General features: G+C 47.0%; 1 protein-coding gene across 1 annotated transcript in view; it reads left to right on the forward strand.

The window, feature by feature from the left end:
- The first annotated feature begins 348 nt into the window (after positions 1 to 348).
- Positions 349 to 25,019, forward strand: part of LOC100868904 (uncharacterized) — a 29,541-nt gene continuing 4,870 nt past the window's right edge. The window contains exon 1 of the mRNA XM_003689552.4: positions 349 to 1,873. Coding sequence (XP_003689600.1) covers positions 895 to 1,873 — 979 coding nt within the window. The 5' untranslated portion in view covers positions 349 to 894. The remainder of the gene's footprint in view (positions 1,874 to 25,019) is intronic.

Here is a 25,019-nt window from a genome sequence, read left to right on the forward strand (position 1 = left end):
GGGGAGGGGAGGGAAGAAGGGTGGCTGGCGTGCAGGCACGAGAGCGAAAGAGAGGAAGGGATGGACGGGAGAAAGAGAGAGGGTAACAGGTTCGTAAGCGCCGAAATCGGCCGAGTTGCTCCTCGGCGGGAGCCCAGTGCCGAGTTCTCAGTCCCGCTGTGAACGCAGCAAGGAACGCCACGGATGTTTCACCCTCCATGTTCGAAGACGTGTTCGTCACTGTCGCCGTCTTCTTCTTCTTCTTCCTCTTCTTCTTTTGCTTCCTCCTTCTCCTCTTCCACCGTTCTTCTTCTTCTTCTTCTTCTTCTTTTTCCTCCTCTTCCTCTTCTTTCTCTTGAAACATGCACGAGAATCGTCGGTGTCGTCGATAAATTCGCCTCGGTTCAGACGCGGATCAGACTGTCGCAAACGCGGTGAGTGTTGTTGATCGCGAAGTGTGTCGTTCGTCGCGGCCGATTCCGGAAAAATTGTCCGAGATATCGAAATCCCGAATTCCAAGTTCCACTCCGCGTCCCGCGAACGATCGCAAAGTGAATCTATCCGAAGTGAGATAGCCCGAGAAGAGGAAGAGGGAGGGAAGGAAGGAAGGAAGGAAGGAAGGAAGAAGGTGAGGGACGTCGGATGAATGTCGAGGAGAAGGAGTAACGAACGGGAGGAAGTTGCGCGGAGTGAAGTTGTCGCGAATGGACGTACGTATCCGGTGTACGTAACATCCAAGTGTATGATCCTACTCGCGGCCAACCGCGAACCAACGACGACGAACGACGTCTCGAAAAAAGATTTCGCGATGGTAGGTGATCCTCCCGCCGTAGGCGAGACATGATCTCGTTTCTCGGCTGACCGGATCGAAACGGAGAGACAGAGAGAAAAAGAGAAGGAAAAAAAGCGATCAGGATGATGAACGCATTCCTGGACGGCGTGTCCTCGCATCCGCACCACCTGGCCAATCTCGGCATCAAGCTGTCGCCCAGCGGTGGCGGTGGCGGTGGCGGCGGCGGCGGCGGCGGATCAACGGACACCGGCGCAGGTGTCCAGCCGCCACCGGGCGACGCCCCGTCCCAGCAGCATCATCACTTTCACCCCCAAGGATATCCTCCTCACCACCCCCATCCGGCGTCCCACATGGCGCCCCACATGGGCCACCACATGAGCCATCATCCCGGCTACGCGGCCCGCGACTTCCTTCTGCGCCGCGAGCACGAGTTCAACGCGACCGCGAACCCAACCACGCCCGAGAGCGGGCTGGGATTGTTCACGCCGCTCCACCACGACGGGACGGCCGCCTCGATGCAGCAATTCTCCCATCACCCGAGCCAACATCCGGCCCTGGCGGCCGGCCACTATCCGGGCCACTATCCCCAGGACTCGAGGCTGGCCCCTCACCACCAGTACTTGGGCGCGCCCCATTTGACCCCGGCTTCGATCCATCATCAACAGCACTCGGCCGTCACCCATCCGAGCCATCATCCCCACGGCGCGTTTCTCAGGTACATGAGGAGCAACGGCGGAGGGGGAGGCGGGGGCGGCGGGGCCGGTGGAATCGGCGGCGGGCAGAGGCAGGAGATGTCGTGCATGTGGGTCGATCAAGACGCGCCCGGTCCCGGAAGGAAGCTCTGCGGCAAACTCTTCAACTCCCTCCACGATATCGTGACGCACCTCACGGTGGAGCACGTGGGCGGTCCCGAGTGCACCACGCACGCGTGCTTCTGGCAGGGGTGCTCGCGTAACGGCAGGGCCTTCAAGGCCAAGTACAAGCTCGTCAATCACATAAGGGTGCATACCGGCGAGAAACCGTTCCCCTGCCCGTTCCCCGGCTGCGGCAAAGTCTTCGCGAGATCCGAGAACTTGAAAATTCACAAGAGGACGCACACCGGTGAGTGTTTGTATCTTGCTTCCTTCTTCCTAAGTTCCGTGCCGCGCACCGGCTATCGCATCGCAGTGTTAAGTTCTTACGTTCATCTCCCAACTCGTCTTCTCCCGGGTTGGTGAAAGAAATACGGTCGAGTTTTTGGAAGAGAGAAAAAAGTATCTGACGTCGCAAGAGTGGAAAAAAGATCGAATCGATTGAATTCAGGACGAGATCGAGCTCTTAGGAATATACATATATATATATATATATATAAAAGGAATATCGGAATAAAGGAAATTGTTATTCCAACGACAAAAAGGATTAGGACAAGAGCTAGAGACACGTAAATAAATAATTAACGGCCAGGGCCTGAACAATCGCCCTTCCCTCTCCTCTCTGTTTTGGCCCGGCCTTCGTTACGAGAACGCCCCCGGCGCCTCCACTCGTTTCAATATAATCAACCGGCTGTTTACGATGACAAGAATTTTTCGGGGCGCAATTAAGAAATTACCGGGCCATATATTGTGCCGTTTTATGCCCTCGAGTGTCCCTGGACAATGTATTTACACACGGTATACGCACACGTGGAACGACGGTCGTGACACGAGTCGTCCCATTGGCTCACGGGGCCCGACGGACAGACGCCAGGCGTCCACCCATCCAGTCGCACGGATCTTTCTCTCTCACGACCGCGGCTGCTGTTACGGGATTCCTTTCTGGACAGTCACTACTAATTTCACCTTGTAGTTTTATTGTCCAGTCGTCCGTTACCACGAAACACCGTGTCTCCTTGCCGTATAATACTGTTCTTTCCTTCTTCCTTTCTTTTCTTTTTTTTTTTTTTTTCCTTCTTCCTCAATTTTATCCTCCTGCTTCGAGGAGGAGAATATACACGTCGTCCCGCGAACGAAATCACGAGGAGGACGGCGGAGTAAATCCATTAGCGGCTACATCTGTCGCTGGCCTGTCGTCGTTAATTGATTATACAACTTGTTTCGATACAGCTATGGGGATTTTCCATGGTTACTATACGCGCGAGGGGACGTTTGAACGCGTCGCGTGTTCGCTTCCAACCCTTCGCCGCCGCGTTTTGGTCGCATCAAGAATGACGAGAATTTTTCGAAACCGATGTAAAAATCGGAATGAAATCTCCCCATTTCCGTCTCTTGGAAAAAATCGATTGCAATAATCTCAAGCGCGAAGGGGTCAAGTTGGGAGGGATTTCTGAAATTTTATTTATAACGCGATATATATAAGGTTGGTGCAAAGTTCACGAGTTTTCGTACGATGAACCCTGGTGTGTTCTTTAACGATCGCCTCGAACGCCGCAAGGGAGAATTCAATTAAAGGTCTCGAGGGGGGAACGCAATATTGTATCGCTTCTGATCGCGTATTTCAACGTTACCACGGTATTTCCGTTCGCACGAATTTCACGCCTGCATCGTGAACTCGATCGTCGACCCCCACGCAACGCGTTCCTATTTCGAATCTTGCAATTCGAAACTCGAGTTATCCTTTAATCGTGTCCGACCAACGCGGCCCCAATCCACTGCATATCGATCGCCTTTCGAGCGAAATCGACCCGTCCTCCACAACAAATTCTCTACCATTTACCTGAAATCCTTTCAGCATGGAATATTCCATCGAAAGTTTGAAATTCCCAACGTCTTTCACAGACTCCGATATAAATATTAAATTCTTCTCTACGCGAAACGTGTAACATTGATTGCCACTTGAAATATCTGCTCTGCTCTCGATTGAAAAAGAGCATTGCATTTTGTAAACGAGAATCGTGGAATTTATTCTCATCTCGAGTCGATTCGAATGGAAAAGGGGAGAGGATTCGATCGAAATTTCGATATACAGGCGCGACGTTCTTGCATCATCGAGGCCTCGAAGATTAGGGTCCGACTGCGCGAGGAGAGAAATCAATTAAAATTCATTTAGTTGGCGCGTCGTTCGGTGGCCCTCTTCCGACCCCCTTATTTCGAAATAAATTGGCATTTTCAAAAAACGCTCGCACGCACGGGTTCACGCTTTGTTTCCAGGCGTTCCCCGTTTCACGCGCGTGTACGCTCACGATGCCCCTTTATTGCCCTCGCCCTCCACCCTTCTTTCATCGTTCCTCGCACCGCCGCGACAAAAGCGAGTTCGACGCTGGAATTCATTGTTTTTTTTTTTCTTTTTTCTTTTTTCTTTTTTCTTTTTTCCATCGTGGAAACAGCTCGGACAAATATTTTGCCCCGCGCGTATTCAACGATGTTGTTTGTGCAACAATCCGAACGAGGTGAATCCGAGAGGACCGAGTCGCGTAATTTCGTTAAAAAAAGGTGATAAAAAGTATCGTTGAAATATCGGGGAGAGAGAGAAAGAGAGAGAGAAAAAAGAGCTTCTCGTAGTGAATTCTGACCGATGCTCGAGGGAAACTAATGGACGGTGATGCGATAAAAAAGTTCGTGAAACATTCTCAAGAAGAAGATACTTGGACAAAGTATCCGGGGCCACAAGTTTCTTCGGAACTTTAACAACGGCGCGACAAGTTATTCCGAAGATTTCCTCTCTGTTTTTACGCTCCAAGATCCCGACAGTGTTCTTCTGTTAAAACGAAATTAGAAAATATAATTCTAACTGACTAACTAACGTTAAAAATTATGAATTTTACAAAAAGACGGAAAAATAACAAGTGTGCCTTCCAATTTCAACAAAGTTCAAAAAATTATTGTTACCGCCAAAGTGAAATTTCAATTGTATTAAAAAAAGATATACCATCTTCTTAACTTAATCCATTCTCGATAATTATTTCGAAATAAAGACATTCTACAAAACGCAGATATTCGTTTTTCTTCTCACCTCCATTAAATCCAATTATCGAACGAGATAAAGATGATAAAAATTACTATCAATCTAATCTTCCATATTATATAATCATCCATCGAATGATCGCGTGCGTTAAAAAACCTGGTCTGGTATATAAGTAACGTTTCCTATTAATCCGCAGATGCGACCCGTTGGAACGGTGTCACCCATTAGGCGCAAATTGATATGCATTATAAAGAGGAGACTATCCTCGTCGACAAAGAAGGATGAGACGAGGAGAGATAAAAAAAAAGATAGAGAGAGAGAGATAGAAGCGGAAAGAAGAATAGAAGTCTGTAAACGCGTCGATCGTTGCATATGCGTGATACGGGTGACGCGACGATTGGTCGGATCGACAATGGTATCCCCCTTTGGGCGAAGCGCCATTGGTCAGGATTTTCGGAGGGTTAGAGACGCGTGGAATAAGGGGATGATACGGGATGAGTCGTCGACCGGGGGGTTGTTGTGGAATAAGCGTTAAGTAGGGGCGAGCGTGTCGAGGAGAGAGGAAAAAAAGGGGGACTCGGAGCGGGTGAAATGGCCTCGCCGCTCAACGAAAACGATCGAATATTTTTCCCCGAGACGACGTCGCCTCTCGTTTTCAGAATCGAAGGAAATTTTTACCAACTTGATTATCCTCCTGCCTGACGATCCGAAACTTGGCAAATTGTAAATCGTAGAAAGAAGAATCGATCCGAAGTTTAAAATCTTTCTACGCTTGCGTTGTAATCGAAAGTATAATAAGAATAAGAAGGTACACAAGTATAATAATATTCCGTGAACGAAGGAACGAACGCGTGGAATAGAAAATAAGCGGCGTTCCAAGGAAGAAAAAGAAGAAGAGAAGGGAAAGAAAAAAGGATGAAGGGAGGAGGACGACGAGTGGTGGAAATGGGGGGACAGGAAGCGGAAGAGTGGCGAAAGAGAAAGGAGGGAAGGATGGGGCGGGGGGGGGGGGAGGGAGGGAGGATGATATTTGCGGCGGGAGTATAATCCGAGGAAATCGACGACGATCGACGACGCAGTAAAGCACCGTTCCAAGGGGGGAACATTGTAAGTCTGTTGGTAACTAATGGCGGCCGGCCGTCGAGATCGGAATCGGAGATGCATGATCGGATTTATGCGAGGCCAATATGGAAAGCCGGGCCCGGCTATTGTGATAAGGCGGCGTGACGTCGACAGAAACACGCTAAACCGACGTTCAACCCCCACCCTCCGATTAGAATCGAGATTCCAGAGCCGCGCATACAAATTATTTTACCGATATCGATATATTCGCGGGACACGTGACGCGTCTACCGCCGCGACAGCTTTCCAATTATGAATATTAATGTTGCGCGCCATTGGCTGCGATTCGAATGAGTAATTAATTATCGATCGCGCGATTCGTTTAACACGGAATTCAGCGAATTCTCGATCGATGCAAATCGATTGAGATATCACGATTCGAAGCTTACGATATAAATACTCGAGATATTAAAATTGCACGATATCTTCTACGCTTGTGAACGACGTCTCTCTCTTTCCATCGATCGGAATATTAAAATTGGAGGGTATTTTTTATGCTTGCTACAAACTATTCTCATGGACGATGTATTAAAATTGGAGAATGCACGCTACTTTTTATATAGCTTACCACAAACTATTCACCAATTCTCGTGGACGTAGATCGGTCGAAAATCAAAAGAGATTAAAATTGGTGGATATTTTTTGTGTTTGCTACAAACTATTCGTGAATTCTCATGGACGAAATATTAAAATTGAAGGATGCACGATACTTTTTACGCTCGCTACAACCTATTGATTTTCATCGATCGAGATATTAAAATTGGACACATCGTGTATGACACGTTCCACTCTTGGTACGAGCGATACTCGAACGATGACAACACGTCGAGGCGAGACGTCGAAAGCGCATCGAGATCTTTCCGCGTGAAAGATCGATCGGATGAGCGGATTTTCGAGCGGATTTCGATTCGGAGATGGAACAAGAGCCGACGGCAAGGCAATGGCGAGCGACGGTGATCGATAATCGATCTCGTTTAACGTTGCTCCACTGCTTAACTGCTACGATTTCGAAACGCTCTGTCGGCGTTCCCTCGCTTGATCCTTTCTGATCATTGATTTAAAGTAAATCGGTGTCGCGAACGAGAGATCCGAATCGAGGTTAAATTGGCCGGGCTTATCTCGATTTACGTAACTGTTGTTTGCATATTTCCTTATCTTTTCTTTTTAACCAAGCGCTTTTTCCCTTTCTTCCATCGAATTTTCATAATATTAAGCGACAAGAAATTCAACATGCTCGAATCTAATTAATTAGCACAACGTTTTTCAAGCCGCGTTATATGAATTTTTTAATAACGCAACAGCCACTCGGTCGAAACAGTGGCGATAACGTTTTCACGTAGAAATTATTTTCAACTAAAATTATACGTATAACGCGTACAGGCGACAAGTGATCGATCTTTGAAAATTTTTCAAAGGAAGCATATACCTTCGCCCCAACCACTGCCATATTTCTACATACCTTTACTACGCCTTTAATCGCGACACAAAGATGAATGATCAGAAACAGAAGAGGAAGAATCACGTTATTCCTCGACGAGGATTGGACGTCGAGGGATCGTCAACTCGTCCGTTTCACGCGGAGGAGCGAGAGAGGAGGAGGCCGCGGGTCGATAAGGAGAGAGCGTGTTTCGCGCGTGCACAGCCTCGAAAACCGAGCCACCAATAAAAAACCACCCCAGGTTCCTGTTTCTACCGCGTGGCTTTTGTTGCTCGCCTACACCTTCATCGATCGGCCCGACACCGGTCCCTCGCTCATCTTTGACAGCGCGGAACGCGAGATACACAGCCTGCCGGAAACGCGACCTGCAGGCCCTGCTCCTCCTCCTTCGAAAAACCAACGTCTACCAACCGCGACAGCCAACACAGAATCGAGATAACCGTTCGATCCCTCCCCATCTGCTCGATCGCGTATGAAAAGGAGAACAACGTAAGGAATAATTACTACAGGGATGACTTTATCGGTGAAAGATTGCAAATTTCGAATACGATTTGAATTATGATTATCGTATTCGTTTCTTTTTCGAAAAGAAGAATATACCAAACTTTTCGTCTACAATAATTAATTCTCTCCCAGAAAAAGAGATATTAAAAAATTAAAAATTTCGAATTCCCGTGAAAAACGTCGAAAATGGATCGCTGGAGCCTGTCTCGTGTAAATACCTCTTCTCCGCATGCGGGATGAAGAGATCGAGAACGGATGAGAGAAACGGTGAGGCTTATTGTACGGTAGCAGAGGAGGGAGGGGAGGGATCATTAAAAGAGAATTCATGCGTCGAAATGTGCGGCGGCTGGGTTGCATCCGCGATGCCCCGAGGCGTGGTCGGCCCGCGTATATTATTTGAAACTGATTTAGACCGAAAGATTTGTTGCAAACGGCGAGAGATGTGGGCAGAGATGGCTCGCCGCTGGCGCTCTTCGGAACAGCGTCGTAACCGTCCCGAGTCCTCGCCATATTCCACGTTACACGCCTTCAACCTGTCGATAATCCCGTCCACGAGCGCGGTTTAAACTTGGACGACTCTATTCGCAGTACGCAGTCGAGTTGGTTGTCGGGCAAGATTCAAAACGGAACGACGAATCGTCGCGAGCCTTCTTCTGGACGTTGAGAAAAGTTGGAGAGAGATCATTGCGTTGCGAAATTAAAAGAGAATTAGTGACGAACGAATTCTTTTGGAAAAGGATATTCATGAAAATATAGTTATTTCGAACGAAAGATACGATTTTTAGTACTTGATACTAATTCAAATATTTAAAGTGATTTTCTTTCCAACATGTTTCGAGATCTGGTCATTTGCAAAGAAAAAAATTACTCGAACGACGTATCAAGCTCATTGAGATTCCATAGTTTGACCATAGAATCCAAAAGAATTGCAAACTCTATAAATATAATTTATACATTTGATACCCCAATAATTCGAAACCTTTTGCAAAAATTTTATCCACCTACCAAGGTGAAGAAATATCGCATCGATATATTCGACAGTTCGACCAAGAATCCCAGGGAATCCAAAAAGAATTCCAAATTCTACGAATGCAATTTACATCAATACCTCAATAATTCGAAACTTTTCGCCAGAAATTTATCTTTAATAGGCCGAGAAAACATTGCATCGATACATTCGACTCGATCAAGAGTCTCAGAGAATCCAAAAGAATTTCAAATTCTACGAATGTAATTTATACTTGATACCCTAATAATTCGAAACTCTCCGTAAAAACTTTACCTGAGACCGAGGAAATATCGCATCGATACATTCGACCAAGAATCTCAAAGAATCCAAAAAGAATTCCAAATTCTACGAATGCAATTTACATCAATACCTCGATAATTGGCGAAACTTTTCGCCAAAAATTTATCCACCTGATACGAGAAAAACATCGCATCGACACATTCGACGGCTCGATCAAGAGTCCCAGGGAATCCAAAAAGAATTCCAAATTCTACGAATGCAATTTACATCGATAATTCGAAACGTTTGGCGAAACGTTCATCCGCCTAATACGAGGAAACGTCGCATCGATACATCCGCACATACTTGCGCGTAATTTGATCGTCGTTCGGACGAAAAGATATCCATTCGCGTTGATGAACACCGCCAGCTTACAAGGGAGCCGGTTCACGAAGGCGGAAACGGGTGTTGATACAGTTAATGGCGCGCGTCGGCGGTTGATGGACAAGCAATGGCGATCGAGAAGACGAAGAAGCGGATAGATCCCTCGGTTCGAAGCGTGGACACGCGCGGAACCCGCGATAAACAGATAGGCCGGCGGTGGTCGACTCGATCGATTTGGCTTCTAGAAAAACAGAACCGGTTAATTATTGCGGCCCACCCTTTTCGATCTCTCGCCACTCGCTCGGCCAGTCAGCTGAAAAAATAACGAGGCCACGCGCGAGCCAGCTTCCTCCCTCTTCTTCACGCTTCGATCGATTTATCACACAGAGAGAAAGAGAGAGATACTTTCTTCGCTTCGATATTCACTTCCTGCTGGATTACAATATTGGAATCGTCGATAAAAGAGCTAGTTAACTAATCTAACCTATTTTTGATCATACGTAATGCCTCTTGTGGATCGATCTCGAAAGAAATACCTCGTAATAAATCGGAAGAACGGTTAAACGGCGGTGATCGATCGCGATCACGTGGATCAGATACACTCAATTCGCTTTGCCTCGTTGAAGTTGAAATAAATACTTCCTTCTTGGTTATAACGAGCATTGATTATCCCGAGCAATCCCAAAAGATCTTTATCGTGAAAATTGTGGCGGATCGTTGGATCGTATCAGCTTTGATGCGTTGAAAAATTAAGCGAGGCGTCTTGCCAACAAAAAATTATCTCGCATTCCTTCCTTAACGTTCGATCGCGAATTTAAACGAGCAAGTTAAATAATAGATCCGGAGTAGCTGTTAAAGAGAGAGAGAGAGAGAGAGAGAGAGGGAGAGAGAAGGAGGGGGATCGATAAAATCGAAGCGCATCGTTTTCCATTAAATTACCTCGGGGGTTGTGTTCCGGTTGTACAAGGATCCTCCGTTGCGGTAGCCGCGTGTCGCGTTAGCTCACAATTAGCGTCGCGCGGTTTCGAAGGCTTCTCGTCAAGCTGCAGCGTTAATGAGAAACCTGTTTGTCACGTTCACCGCTCGTTCAGCCTGATCTCGCACCCCTCCCCTCTCGACCTTTATCCTCGATCGATCGGTCACAGCCTCTCGAACGTTAAAAATTGCCAATCACTAATGTCGCACGAGAGATTTTTCATTCTATCTCTCTCTCTCTCTCTCCCTGGTGATAGCCATTGGAACTCTTGTCTTTTTCAACTCGACTCGGGTCGAATATGCAGATATTCTTTTTCTCGAAAAAAATGGTAAAAAATATACCTTTAGAAAACTCTTGCTCTAAATCAACTCGTATTCTTCTTCTTCTTCTAAAAAAGAATCGATTACTTGACAACACGTTATTCGTAATTGCAGCTTTATTTTCGTGTATACAATAGCGTAGAAACGGAAACGGGATATTATTAGAGTTTCCCGGGATCTCTTAAGTCGGATCGAATCTAGGCGAGAACAAACCGATGATCAACCATCATTCGAATCTTGTGCTGACGCAAATGCGTAGGTGCACAAGTGGATTCGTGAACAACAGGGTGGGGAAAAAGAAATCAAACATTTCTGGTTATCCTCCGCGCGATGGAGCTGTTCGACGAGAAAATAATCCTCCTTCCGACCGACTACTCTTTTTACACCTTTTTCTTCCCTCCCCCCTCCTCCTCCTCCTCCTCCTCCCGCTCGTTTCCGCGGATCACGATCATCGGTGGTGGTAAAATAACGGCGGTGAAAATTAAACGGTGCTAAGTGACCGTGTGTTATTCTGTTTGCGAGGAGGGGGAGAAGGGGGACACGCTCGAAAAAGTCTGCTTAACGATCGTCCGACCGGCTTCCGTTAGTTAACAAGCGATATATATATATTTTTTTTTCTCTCTTTTTCTTTTTCTTTTTTTTTCTTTTTTACCACCGTGGAACAGCGCGAGAAGGGAAAATGGAGAGAAGCAGAAGCATCGAGAGCAATGATCCAGACCGAGAGATCGTTCCTAAATATTTTCACCGAGTTCCTTCTCTTCTGTATCACGAATGTAACGCGATTTTGTACACACGTGTCGTTTAAAATCTCAACTCTTCAATTTCTAGCCGCGAACATCTATTAACAAACATCAGATTCACACGCGATTAGCAACACGCTCGTGAGCAAACCTCGAATAAACAATTTATTTCTAATATAACATCTGTGTATAGGAAAAAGTGTTTTTCTCTTTTTTTTTTTGAAGTTATAGTTGATAGAGTTCCCGTAATTGAACGTAACTCTAATCGTTTGGACTTAATATCCGTTCAACCAGCTCCGTTATCTTAACTTGGTCACGCAGACACCGGGTGTCAAGTAAATTTACGACTGCTCGATACTTAAACGAACAATTTTCAATTCCGATCTGCGTTTAATCTACGCGCATATATCTCCGCGACAACTCGTTAAATTATCTCGAATTAAAGTCAACACTCGTACGGATATTGTACGTAAAAAGATATAATGGATCGACGTTTCTTTCTCGATCGTTCAAAAACCTAATCCAACCACCTTATAAGAATCTTTCTAATCTCCCCCGTGTAATCCATAAAGAGACAAGACATGGCAATGTTAATTAGTCTTCTGTCGATCGGACGGACGACGACGAGTCCACGAATCCAATTCCAGCCAAGAATTCAATTGCCTCGCGGTCGGTCTCGGGACAACGTTTCTGGCCTTTCACCAAAGAGGTGTCCCTGCCTTCCACGGTGGAAGGCAACAATGAGAGAAGCGATGGGTAACCGAAGACGGGGTAAATCACTCGACAAGCGGATGCTTGCCACCGCGGCTACGGTAGCTCCGCGCGCGGAATAATGCGGTTGCCAAGCGCGCGGCGCTAAACACGGTTGGGCCACAATGACGATCATCGAGAAAATATCGAGTGTCCGTAACATTATACTTTTTCGCCGTTTAAATGGCAGCACCGGTACGAAGAGAGAGAGAGAGAGAGAGATCGACTCTCTGCCGGCTCCACTTGCCGTGTCGAGCGCTTCTTTCGCGCGTTCCCTTTTTGCCCCACGGGACACCAGGTATCGAGTGGATGGATCATCGACTGACACGCCTCGGCTAGAAATTTCTTCGCATTTCACCGAGAATAGGCGTATCGTTTACGATAGAGGGGGTTGTTGGCCGTGGTTTTTCAGCCGCTCCTCCATGATCCTTTCTTCCTTTTATTTTCGACGGTGTGAAATTCCAGTATCTCTTGGATTTGATTCTTTATTACGGATGTAGATTTGTCAGGAGGAAAGTTCAAGGAAATTGGAGCATCTTGTTGATCGTAGCTTTTCAAACGGTTCTCCAATGATTCTTTCTTCGTTTTATTTTGAATAATGCGAAATATCAGTATCTTTTGGATTTGATTCTTTATTACGGATGTAGATTTGTCAGGAAGAATAAAGACACAGATTTCAGACGGTTCTCCAATGATTCTTCTTCGTTTTATTTTGAATAATGCGAAATATCAGTATCTTTTGGATTTGATTCTTTATTACGGGTGTAGATTTGTCAGGAAGAATAAAGAGACAGATTTCAGACGGTGATTCTTTTTCCCTTTTATTTTGAATAATGCGAAATATCAGTATCTTTTGGATTTGATTCTATATTACAGATTTGTCAGGAAGAATAGAGAGAGAGAGAGATTCAGGGAAATTGGAACATCGTTTAAATTTTTTCTGAAAGGAGGATAGGTAAAGATGTATCGACAAAGTGGTACTCGAAGGAACTTGAGAAATATTCGGTTTATCCTGTATCTGAGCTAATCGCTCGTACAGATCAAATTCATCTTCTCCGCGTGAATCCTTTCACAACGCATCGTCACGTTTATCGGGCGAAACTGTCGGTTCATCTCGCGCCTCGACGATCGACGCCCATATGTGGCGTTTCATTTCCAACCAAGTCCAAGGTTTCGAACCGTGTCAACGGGTCTCGTCACTCTCCACCATCCCCTACCAACCTTCTATTTTCCCACAGTCGAATCCCTTCGTCAAACCTCGCCAAACCAAAGTGATAGTGGTAGTAGTAGTAATACTAGTACCAGTAGTAGTAGTAGAAGAAGAAGAAGAAGAAGAAGAAGAAGAAGAAGAAGAAGACGACAACGACGAAGAAGAAGGAGAAGGAGGAGAAGAAGGGTCGAGCGTGGTTGTCTCCGTGGTCTGGTAGGAAAGGTCGAAAAAAGGTGGAGAAATAAACGGAGAAAAAAAGAAAACGGAGAAAATAGAGAAGGACAGGAGGAAAAAAGAAGGGAGGAGGAGGGAAGAGCGGAGAAAACAAAACGGAATTGCGGCCTAGCTGCGGTGGATGATTTAGGGGGCGAGGGTCGCGGGTCGAGACCGGGCTCTGGAATGCTGGACCCTCTTCCTCTCCTTCTCTCCTCTCCATCTCCTTTTCCATCCACCGTCTCCCTTCCATTTCCCTTCTCGCTCCCTCCTTCCGTCTTTTCCTACGCCTCGTTCGAATCGCTGGCGGAGGAGGATAAAATGATAAGGGACAAGGATAACGGATAGAACATTTACATAGGTCGTTAGTGTACGCAGAAATATCTCCTCTCTCTCTCTCTCTCTCTCTCGTTTTCACTCTCACTCTCCACGAGCGTACCACGAAGACACGCTTGACTTTTTGGCACTGGTCTCCCTTTTGACGATCGTGGGATTCTTATATCGGCGATCCTGATCCTGAGCGATAAATACTACTACTACTACTATATACAGATCTTAGATAGGGGATCTTTGGTATTTTGTTGAAAACAGCAAGTTATTATTTCTTTTCAATCGATTCTTTGCGATTAAGAAAAATCAGGAGGAATCGCAATTTTCGATTCTTCTCTATTTCTTCATTCGAATGTATCGAATAATAATCTCACGTATACACACATTTGGCGTTGATACGAATTCAATCTTACGGTATTGATAAGACGGGATTTTCATTCACGCGATAATAAAATCACGAGAAAGTCCATCTCACGTCACATCGGTCGAAAGCAAAAGGATAGCTTTCGAGATATGATTCATTTTTTCGGTGTATATTCGGTGTGCAAGATAAATTCACATGGGACAGGAATAATTCCCGGTGGAGTTGGCAGGAATACCAGGAATACCGAGGGAAGGCATCTCGGGAATGCCACGAATCTAGTTCGTAAAGAGCACGGGCTTATCTAGATCGCGAGCCAGGGGACGAAATATATAGTCGGAGGCTGGGACAATTATGTAAGTGGCCAATGCGGGACATAATTTGTCGTCGAACGAATTAAGAATTCAATTAATTTCGCCAACATTCCTTCCACAACCTTTCTTTTCCCATTTCTCATCGAGGAAAGATCTTTCTATCCCTAAGACCCCGTTTAAGATCCGTTGTCGAACGCGACAATACGCGTCTTCATAATTTAATTTCCTCCTAAACCCGATCCCTCCCCTTCTCTCGTCGGAGAGAAATTATCGGGACACGTTGTAATTTTCTTCTACGTTTCTTGACCGTCCGACGCGCTTCTGACGCGGTCCGAGGGGTTAATGCGTTGCGCAACTTTTGACCCCCTTCACGAAAAGGATTCTTACGATTCTAGTTTGGTCTAAGGCTTCTTCAACGGTGTGAACCCTTTGGAATTGGTTATTTCGAGGTTATCCCGGCCACGTTGTAATTAAATTCGAATACGAGAGTTGAAAAAAAAGATCCCTTAATTTTTGTTCCTTAAATTTCAATTTCCATCGCGCTTCGAAGATTCTCCTTTGATACAATCCTTTCGAATAACTTCTAAATTCTTCGTCTTTGATCTTGACTTGGAGAATTAAGTTTAGATAATATATTCTTCAAATTTTTTTGCATCATTCCAGAGGAAAGCACCACGCCATCATCTCCGTTTCGCTCGCGCGCAAGAAGACTTCGAAAAACGGAAAAACGCGAGGCGAGATCACGGTTGGCGTAAAATTCACGTCTCGAGAGCGCGGGCGATAACGATCGAGCGAGTTCGTACACGTGTTAGAATGACAAGGGGGGGGGGAGGAGGGACGCCGGTCCCTCCCCCGATTACGTGGATTTATTGCCTGTTGCGGGTTAACCGGTGGAATGGGTTGTTAGGCAAAGCGCAAGAATCGGTGCCGCGCACAGATGACGCAGATTGCGTATTGTTCGCGGCTAATTAGGATGCGAGGAGAGCGATAAAACGAGCGGTGGCTCGCGTGAAACTCACCGAGGAAGCGGATACGTTTGACAACGATCCGTGGAATACGCTTTTCGAAATGACACCCAATTCGAATAATAATAATAATAATAATAATAATAATAACGACAACTCTGGTCGAAACGGATTCTCGTCTTCGACCGAAATATATTTCGTCGTATCGCGAACAAACGATATATTTATTTATTTCCAACTCTATTCGATTAATTATACAAGACGAAAATTTAACGTTGGAAGGAATTGGAAAACGAACGCGTGGATATTTTTCGTTTTTTTTTTCCTTTTTTTTTTTTGCAACGAAGCAACAACATCGAGGTTTGCGTTCTTTTTTTCCTTTTTTTGCACCGCAGAACATAATATTCTTCTAAAAGTGTGTTTCGTATATTAGCTACGTATATTAGTCGACGAGGCATAATCGACGAGGATCTAACGTCGCGGGACTGGATTTTGAAACGCGAGGCATTAATCAGGGAGAGGCAAAAACGTCGTTTGGAAGAGCGTCGGGGCGAGGGCGAGGGAAAAGTGTCGATAAATAAAATTCCAGCGTGAAACGACACGCGAGCACGCCAACGGAGTATCAGCGATAAAAAGACACGCTCGGCTCGAATCACTCCGAGCTGTAAATCGAGGCCTGCGGCGAGATTAGAATCGCAGCTTCCGCGTGCGAATTATCCTCCTCCTAACGACCATTAACATTTTTGTCAATTTTTCCCTTTGTCGTTCGTCCATCATTCATTGGAAAGGATTCGCGGCCCTACGCGTAAAATCCTAAAAATCATCAATCGAGAATTGCGCGATCGATCGATGCTGTCGACATTTCTATATATATATATAAAAACAAAAGATGATCGAAGCGAAATCGTTTACGATCCGGCTACGACATTTCTCGCCACAATCAATCATCTTGGGGAAATAATTAACCATCGATTAGACTTGGTCCGAAAGACGAACCGAACAAGGTTTGGAAACCTGGCTCCTCCCAACGCGGAGCTCGTTGAGGGAAATTAATAATGAAAACATTCTCCACTTTCGTCGTTTATCCACTTTCAATTCGCTCTACTTTCGCTCTACCTGTATGCATATATACACATACACATTCGTTCCCTCGGTCAACAATAATAATAAATAGACGGATACTTGTGACGAAAAAAGATGGCGGTATTTACGAACAGAATCCGAGAAGTCGTAGCTGTCCGGCGATGCGTGTGCACGCGTGCACAGCTATCCTTCATGCGGGCCTCGCGTGTTCGTCGATGCGGAGCGAGAGAGGCCGCTATCACCGCGAACGTAGGAGGAGGAGGAGGAGGAGGAGGTGGTGGTGGCTCGGGCCACGCACACCGGGTCCGCACACGGGCGTGAATTATGCCTCGCGCGAGATGTCAAATTGCTCGCCATATCGTAAAATATACAACTCCTCGCGCTGTGGGAAACATTATGTTCCCTCTCCCACTCCGGTTCGGCCCTATCCTTTCCCCTCGCCCGACCCCTCCCCAAACCGCCTCGTTCCCCGGCCTCTCTCACCCCTATCGAGGCCGAGGGACCATCCACCATTCGTCGCTCTGACGAGCTGCTCTCCTCGGATCGCCGGAGGGGCGATCTCAAGCTCTCTCTTTTCCATCCATTCCAAATTATTTCCGGGTGGTGAGAAGTTGCGTTTCGCTCGTGTTTGAATCCTCGTGTTTTTGTTTTCGCCCGTTTATTCGGCTCGCGGGTGGCTTGATATTAAAACCGTGCGTACACACAAGGGTTGGTTGTTGAAAGGGGGTTGGAATTCCGAGAGAGCGTCGGGAGAGATGTCGGGGCGCAGACACACAGGCCGGGAGGAATAATAGAGGCTCTGGAACGCGATCTGATTTAGCAATCTTCCCACCACGCCCTGTGTCTAATCGGCAGAGCGGGTCGGCGCTGGTTCATTAATAAACCTAAAACTGGCCCACACACGAGAGAGAGAGGGGCCTGGGCCGCGTCAAGTTGGAGAGCAAAGTTCCGTGGCGGGCGAAGCTGCGGCGGGGGGATCCGTGGCGGAGAGAAAGGAAACAACAGGGTGGAGGAGGAGAAAACGTCGAATCATCGGCAGTCAATAAATACCGATCGATCTTGCGCCACCATCTATTAATGACTAAACGTCGGCTAACCAAATTAACCGTGACTAAAGTGCGTTTAATTCGGCGTTCCACGATTCGGCCGCCATTGTCTCCGACAACCGGATTCCTCCCGCGCCTTTCCACGATTCCGCCACCCTTCTCGAAAATTAATATTCCGTGAACGGGCACATTGTGCGTAGAAATACCTCGATTTTTCAAACGAGAGGTAAGGATGATTTAAACGGATCCTCTGAATTATTGCCTCCTCCTCGCTAATCTCCCCGAGACTGACGCACGTTCCGTGTTTCCTCTTCCTCCCCCGAGCGAATCGAATAAAAGCGCAAAAAGATCGTTTCGAGGCAGCCTCGAAAATCGCGACTTCTCTTCGTTACCTGGTACGCACCTTTTCTCCTTGCTCTCCTTTACCTCTACCGTTCCCTCTTCGTCGCGCTTTCCTTTCCAATTTAATCCTGGCCAGTACGCGTAAATCACCAACTTCCTCCTCCGAGGGTACTCGTAATACTCCCTTATTCTAGAGAGGAGGTGAATCGCGATATTTTCTTCTCTGCTTTTCCAAATCAAGAATGATGAGATGATTTTATTTTCGGAGGAGTACACGACAAGAGAAGCCGGTGAGATTTTATTCGTTTGGTTTAGGAAGAGGAGGAAGAGGAACGTAAAGAAGGCGAAAAGGGACGGCTGAAGCGAGGGTTGTCGAGGGTTAAGAGAGGCAGAAGTGGACCTAAGTAGCCGTGTACGCGTACGGCAGCACTCGAAACACAATTCGTTCCGGTTCTCAAAACCTGAAATGCTAATCTGCCGGCGTTTTCTTTTCACCGATTACTCCCCTCTCCCTCCCCTCGGACACTCGGGATATATCCTCCTCTCCTTCTCTCACGTGGCCCACAGCCTTTTACAAGCGAAAACTTCTCGATCGGCGTGCAAACCTTTCCAACGTCGAGTCGAATCGGAGGACGAAGGAAGTTCCTTTCGTGAAAAATCCTCACAATAGGCCTTCTAACAAGCATCCCGGCTCTCCTCTCTCTCTCTCTCTCTCTCTCTCTCCTACCATTCTCCCGTTTCCATTTTCTCCCGCTTCTCCTTCTCCATTTTTGCCTCTTCTTTTGCCGTTTAGCACCGGTGCACAAAGATGCGACAAAGCGATTCAACGCAGCCCCCTCTTTCGTTTCTATTTAAGAGGAATCGAGTGAGTGAGTGAGAGAGAGAGAGATGTCGGGCAAATCTGTTTGCTGTTTTCTCCGTGGCCCGTGCAAAAGTTGACGAGACTTTCAGTGTTGGCTGTTGAACCAAGGGGGATAAGGGCGCGCACCTACTCTCGCTTCTCAATGCCCGATCTTCGAGGGCCCTCGAGCGTGTGTTCCCGCCGCCGCCTCTTCTATTTGTGTACCTGTGTATCGAGGGGCGGACACGCTTCGATATTGGCCGCTTAAAAAACCGTTTAACATCGGATCTACGCTCGGATGAATGCCGCTACGATATTTTCGATCTCTCGCAGATTCGAATCCTTGGAGAGATGATGGAAAATAAAAGAAGTAGAACGATCTTTATTTAAGAAACAAAAAAAAGTTTCTCAACGAAGAGAAACGGTCTTCGAGAGATTGAAACTTCTCCAACAAGAGAATTCATTCTCTCTCTCTCTCTCTCTCCCTACCAGCCAGATATTCAATTATGGTAGATCGGTGCAAAGATACGCAGCGGCGTGACAACTATATACGCGCGGGTCAGTGTTCAAAAAAAAAGGAAAAAGAGAGAGAAAGAAAACTGCCACCTTCCACGAATAAATAACTCGCGCTTTGCATACGGGGAGGACGAGGGGAACGGTGTGTCTCCAGGGCCGTACACGGTAGCGATACACCGCGGTCGCACCGCTACGGAAACGACGCGCATTGGGTCAACAACCGGCCTAAAGAGGGGGCTGCCCCTCGTCGAAATTCCTCGTCCTCGAGGTATCGATTTCCGCTTGTAATCAAAGCGGAGCCAGGGAGGAGGGGGGTCCGTGGTGAAATCGAAATCCTCCGGATTTTCTGTTTTCACCCGAGAGTGGATAGCATGGGACAGACCCCTCCGGTACCGACCCTGTGGTAACTCTAGATGGGCAACGGCATATCGTGCCCGTGGCGCCCCTATCTTTTATGCCGCCGGTTTCTGAAAATCTCCCAGTTTGATCTGACTTCCACGGCCTAGCTGAGACAGAGACAGAGACAGAGAGAGAGAGAGAGAGAGAGAGAGAGAGAGAGAGTGAAAGAGAGTGGAAAAGATTAGTTGGCAGCGACAGCAGCAACACGTGTGCTCTGAGGCCCGAGTTTACATAAACACGTATAAACGTCGTGTAAACCGGCGCGAGAGAGGAGTCGGCTCGGAATGGAATCGCGCGTGTATACATATATACGTATATACATATATACATATATATATATATATATGTACGTGTGCGAGTGCCACGGTAGCATCCCGACTCAGATAACGGGCAAGGATATACGACTCTAAACTGCACCTACGTGCAGGACACCGGGCTACCGAATTTTCGAGAAATCAAGATTCCTCCGCCCATTTTTTCGGAGACGCGTCCCAGACGAGGGAGGGGAACTGGATTTCGCGAGAAAGTGGTTCTCGTACGCGAAAGAGAAACTCGCATTCGAAATACGAACGCGAATCTATCGTTTCCTGTTGTTAGATGATGAGCAATATACTTGAAATACGAAACAAGGAGAAGTGACGAGACGAAAATGAAAAGCTTTCCCATTCGGCCGAATCCAGCCACGTGAACCTGCCTGGAAAAGGGCGAAGAATCAAGGATGCTCCTCCAAGAGGAGGGAGCGTTGGGAAACGTTTCCGCCGCTGTGGATCGGCAAACGAGGAAGAAACGGAAGGAAAGAGGAGGGGAAAAGGCGAGCGAAAAAAAAAAAGAAGGAAAGAAAGAAAGGAAAAAAAAAAGAACCGCAAATCCGTGGGTAAACGTAACTACCGGTTGATGCGCCGATCATTCCACCATGTTGCCTCTGAAAGGGAGGACGCCATCGACAGATGTTTCACCACCAAGGTAATTCGAGTGTTTGTCCGTCCTCTCCTCACCAAAACGCGGAGCGCAGCTTTCGCCATGATACGCGCCGGCTCCAACAAATCGAACTCCGTTCGGGTTAGCGCCGAAACACCAGCTACAGATGTTGTCGAGATAAGATAAAGAATCATTCTTCGGTGCGATGTCTCGACCGAGAAGCCTTTATCCTGTTTGTCCATCGGTCTTGGAACGGATTGGAAAAAATCGTGCCGGATTCTTATCTTTTTCGAGATAAAGAAAGTTGTTGGTAAGACAGGATGGATGAAGAAGTAACACCCGCGTCCCAATAGATTGATCTTCGAATATTTCTTTGGACGTTAATTCGTTAAGGTTTACATTTGTTCTGTTTCGAGATGAGATTTGTACTCGTACGATATAAACAATGTAAATCAATGTAAATTACGTTACGCGAACTCTCTCCAAAATCTTTTCACGTTCAAATTTCGATAATTAATAATTGGATCGATATTGAATTATCCAAGTATTCTTGAATTAAGCGAACTCTCCAAATATTTGTTTACGACGGAGTCTAAATAAACCGGGCAACGATCTACCAAAATTGGCAGATTGAACGTCATCGATTTTTCCAATTTATGCGCAAAATTGGACGAAAAATAACGTCCACATTTTCCACGGTATTCATCGAGAGCGATAACGTCTCCGGCCGAGCAGAACTCGTCAGGCAACACCGAACGTCCATAGAAGCGTTTCAAATGCCACTAGAACCTTGCGACACGCGTCCTTCCACGAACTGGAATGGAAGAGAAAAACACGGAGAGAAGTTCAGGCGAGGCGCGCGCGCACCTGAATCGCGATCGAGCAAGCGAGATTCGAGAGACGTCGGATCGTAAACGGAATCGTGATGCAACGAGTGGCGGCCGTACGCTTCCATTTTCGCTTCGATCACGATCCTCGATCCTAATTCAAAACTAGAGTTAGTAGCTAGTGAAAAGTGACCTCCAAAGTGGTTTCGTCGTCTCGCTTTCTTTAAAGATCGCCACGCGTTTCGATCGTTGCATTTATCCTTCCCGCGCCACGACGGAAATCTCCTCATCGATCATAACCTCTTTCGCTCTCGCGTTTATCTGTCTCTCCATCTCTCCGCACTTTTGCCAGACAGAAATCGCGTTGAGAAGTCGTGGAGGAATTCGAACCAAGCTCGAAACAAGGAATAAAAGAGAGAAAGAAAGAAGGACGGGGAGAGAGGAGATCCACAGGCGCAATCAATTTACGAAACGCTCCTCATTCTAGATTTATCTAGATCCAATATCTCACGGCGGTCCTAATCCGTCCGCCGCCAAGATCGATCCGGTGCGATCTCTCTTCTCGTCGACTTTTCGAGGATCTTATCTCGGACTTACGGAACGGCCGATACGCTACGATACAACACGAAGGGATGATTTCTCGGTTTTCACTAATGCCGAACGTATAACAAGAAAATTATCCACCCGAGAACCCCTCCATAATAGAGAGAGGGGGGAGTAGGGAGAAGGGAAGGTAGGGAGAGAAGGTAGAGGGGGAGAGACTGGCCGAAAGATTTTCGAAACGACGGGGAAGGGAGGGGAGAGTTTGGTTTTCTGGCGTGCCTCGCAACAATGTCCGCTCAGGACCTGGTGTCCTCTTCCAGGATAATGGTCGCGAAAAATCATCCATTATCCCTGGAAAACGAGAGAGAAGGAGAGAGAGAGAGAGAGAAAGAGAGATGGAGGAGAGTTTGAAAAGGACAATGGGTGTACGCCCATATATCACTCGGAAAGATTTTTCGAAAACTGCCGTTCAATGAGTCTCCCACTAAGAGGCATTCAAGAAAAGATGGAATTCTAGATTGCCTTTATACTAGAAACTCTTCAAGGTGTGAACCGTGGCGACGAAAAAGAAGCCTCTTCCTCCGTGTTCCTCCTCCCTTCCTTGCCGAGACGGAAGTGTATCGGCAGTAAATCTTACGGAACGTTGCACGCTGCTCTACGCTTCGTCGCGAAAACTAAAAATCTCTCTCTTTCGGGATAGAGATTCGTTTGCACTTTCTAAAACCATGTGCTTTCTTCTTCTTCTTCTTCTTCTTCTTCTTTTTTTTCTTTCAAAAAAAGCAAGAAAACAACGAAAGTTTCTCCAGAATATTCTCTCTCTCTCTCTCTCTCTCTCTCTCTCTCTCTCTCTCTCTCTCTCTCTCTCTCTCGGGATTTTCAACGGTTTCAAACGTATAGAAATCAACAACATTCCTCCTCGAGATCGAACCCTTCGAACTCTCGAACTTTTCTCGTTTCTCGAGAAAACGAAATGTCAAAATTTACCGACGTTTTCGACGTTTTATTAGTATCTCTCGAGCAACGAGAAATTTTCTCTCAAACGCGTTCCAAACGAATACAGGATTCAAACTCGATCGCTGTTCTTCTCAAACTGTTCTCTTTGGAGGCGATCCGGATTCGGGACGTGGGTGCACGAGTGAAATTCACGGTTGCGATCCGCTCGTACACCGGATCGAAGACGCGTACGCGTTGCTCCTCTCTCTCTCTCTCTCTCTCTCTCTCTCTCTCTCTCTCTCTCTCTCTCCTCGATTCGATCCCGGCCGTAGCCAAAACGATTATAATAACTATTTTATCCGGCGCGGATCTGGGCCATTGTGCCTCCCCATTCTGAAAGTCATAACACGGTGCCTACAGTGCCCTTCGGGAACTGCTCTTCCCCTCCCCAACCACGGTACACTGTAGTAACCATGCTGCACCATGAATCTCCACTTTATGTATACGCGTCTGCGTGTCCCCTGTGTCCCGCGCTTACTCTTCCCTCCTCGCACAATCCCACTTTCGCCAACGGGTTGCTTCGCTTCGCATCGATGCGAGGCTGCATCGCGCACCCGTGTTTTCCAACCGACGGATTCTCGATCGAGACGCTCGAGAAGCTTTCGATAAAAATTTTAAAGTTTCACAACTGTGATCTCTACGTACGTAGATGATCGTCGTTGGAGATCCGGATTAATCGAAGACTACTACTCGATTTAACCGCATCTCTCTCAATCGTTGAAACCGATACCACGCACGTGAAATTCTTATTCGAGCTTCCCCTCAAGGGAGGGGAGGGAGACGTATCTCCCCTTGCGCCAAGATTCCTCCCGGTGTCTCGTCTCTCGACGGTAGGAAGGAGAAAGACACGTTGGGATGTATCGAGGCCCTGTTTCCCATTGGACGAGGCGCGCACGCACACGCACGGCCCCGCACACGACCAACCGGGGGCAATATTTCACGGCATATTGTTGCCATCTGCACACGCAACCCCGCGACAGAATGCACGACGTAGGAGAGACGCGAGCTTTTATTTATCTCCTATTTATTTGCCAACGCGCTCGCTACCGAACCGACCCCGCAGGGCTCACGACCCTGCCGGGGACAGATTTGAAAAGTTATTAATCGTCCCGTTTTTGGAAGGAGCACGCCACATTCTCTCCTCTTGCGCGCGGGGGATAAACGCGGGCCTCCTCTTGCCACCTCGAGGGAAGAACCCCTCGTCTCGTCTTCGTCTCGATTGGCCGTCGAGAGGGTTCCTCGAGGAGGTGCGAATCGATGGGTGGAGACACCGAAGGAGACGAATCGAGAGGGAGACGAGCAGCGTCATCTGTTCCGTCTCGAATCGGGATGGAGATTATCGAGGAAAATTGTGCACGATCCAAATCAAGCTGTACGATACGATTAAGAATTAATAATCTCTACTTCGACAAATTTTCTAATTTAAAATATCAATTTCCACGTCTCGACTCGAGACCACTCGATTTTCTTCTTAGTTAATACGAGATGCGAATAATGAAAAATCATCCGCCTATTTCCAATCTCTTTGGATATCCAAAAATCAACGTGCGTTTCGGCAGACGGAAAAATACGAATGGGTGGTTGACCCAATTTCCTCTTTTCGAGCCGCTCGAATCTAAGATCCACAACTCCGATAACTCTCGCGTGAATCGCCTACCTAGGATCTTTCGTTACTTCGAAAGGAAGTATAAATAATACAAACTGGAGTTCTTCTCTCCTGTTGTTCGATCAGATAAACGCGCGACCAAGCGGGGGCATCGTAAATTTTCTCTAATAAAGTTTCTCGATACGGTTCGCGGGTTATACGCGAGTTACACGTTTCGCGGGGCAAATTGCGAACAACGTTGAAACGGGCGTTGATGGTGGCGGGCGAGGGGAGGGAGGTGGTGGTCAGGTGGGGGGGTGAGGAGGCCAGAGCCACGTCAGATAAGAACGGCGCGACACCGGGGACCGCTATCTTTCCAGCTTCATAAATATTTAAGACGCCTTCTTATGACGCCGCTGC

The sequence above is a fragment of the Apis florea genome, unplaced genomic scaffold, assembly GCF_048593485.1.
Source record: "Apis florea isolate Af1SG1 unplaced genomic scaffold, ASM4859348v1 contig_3564_pilon, whole genome shotgun sequence".
Classification (NCBI taxonomy): domain Eukaryota; kingdom Metazoa; phylum Arthropoda; class Insecta; order Hymenoptera; family Apidae; genus Apis; species Apis florea.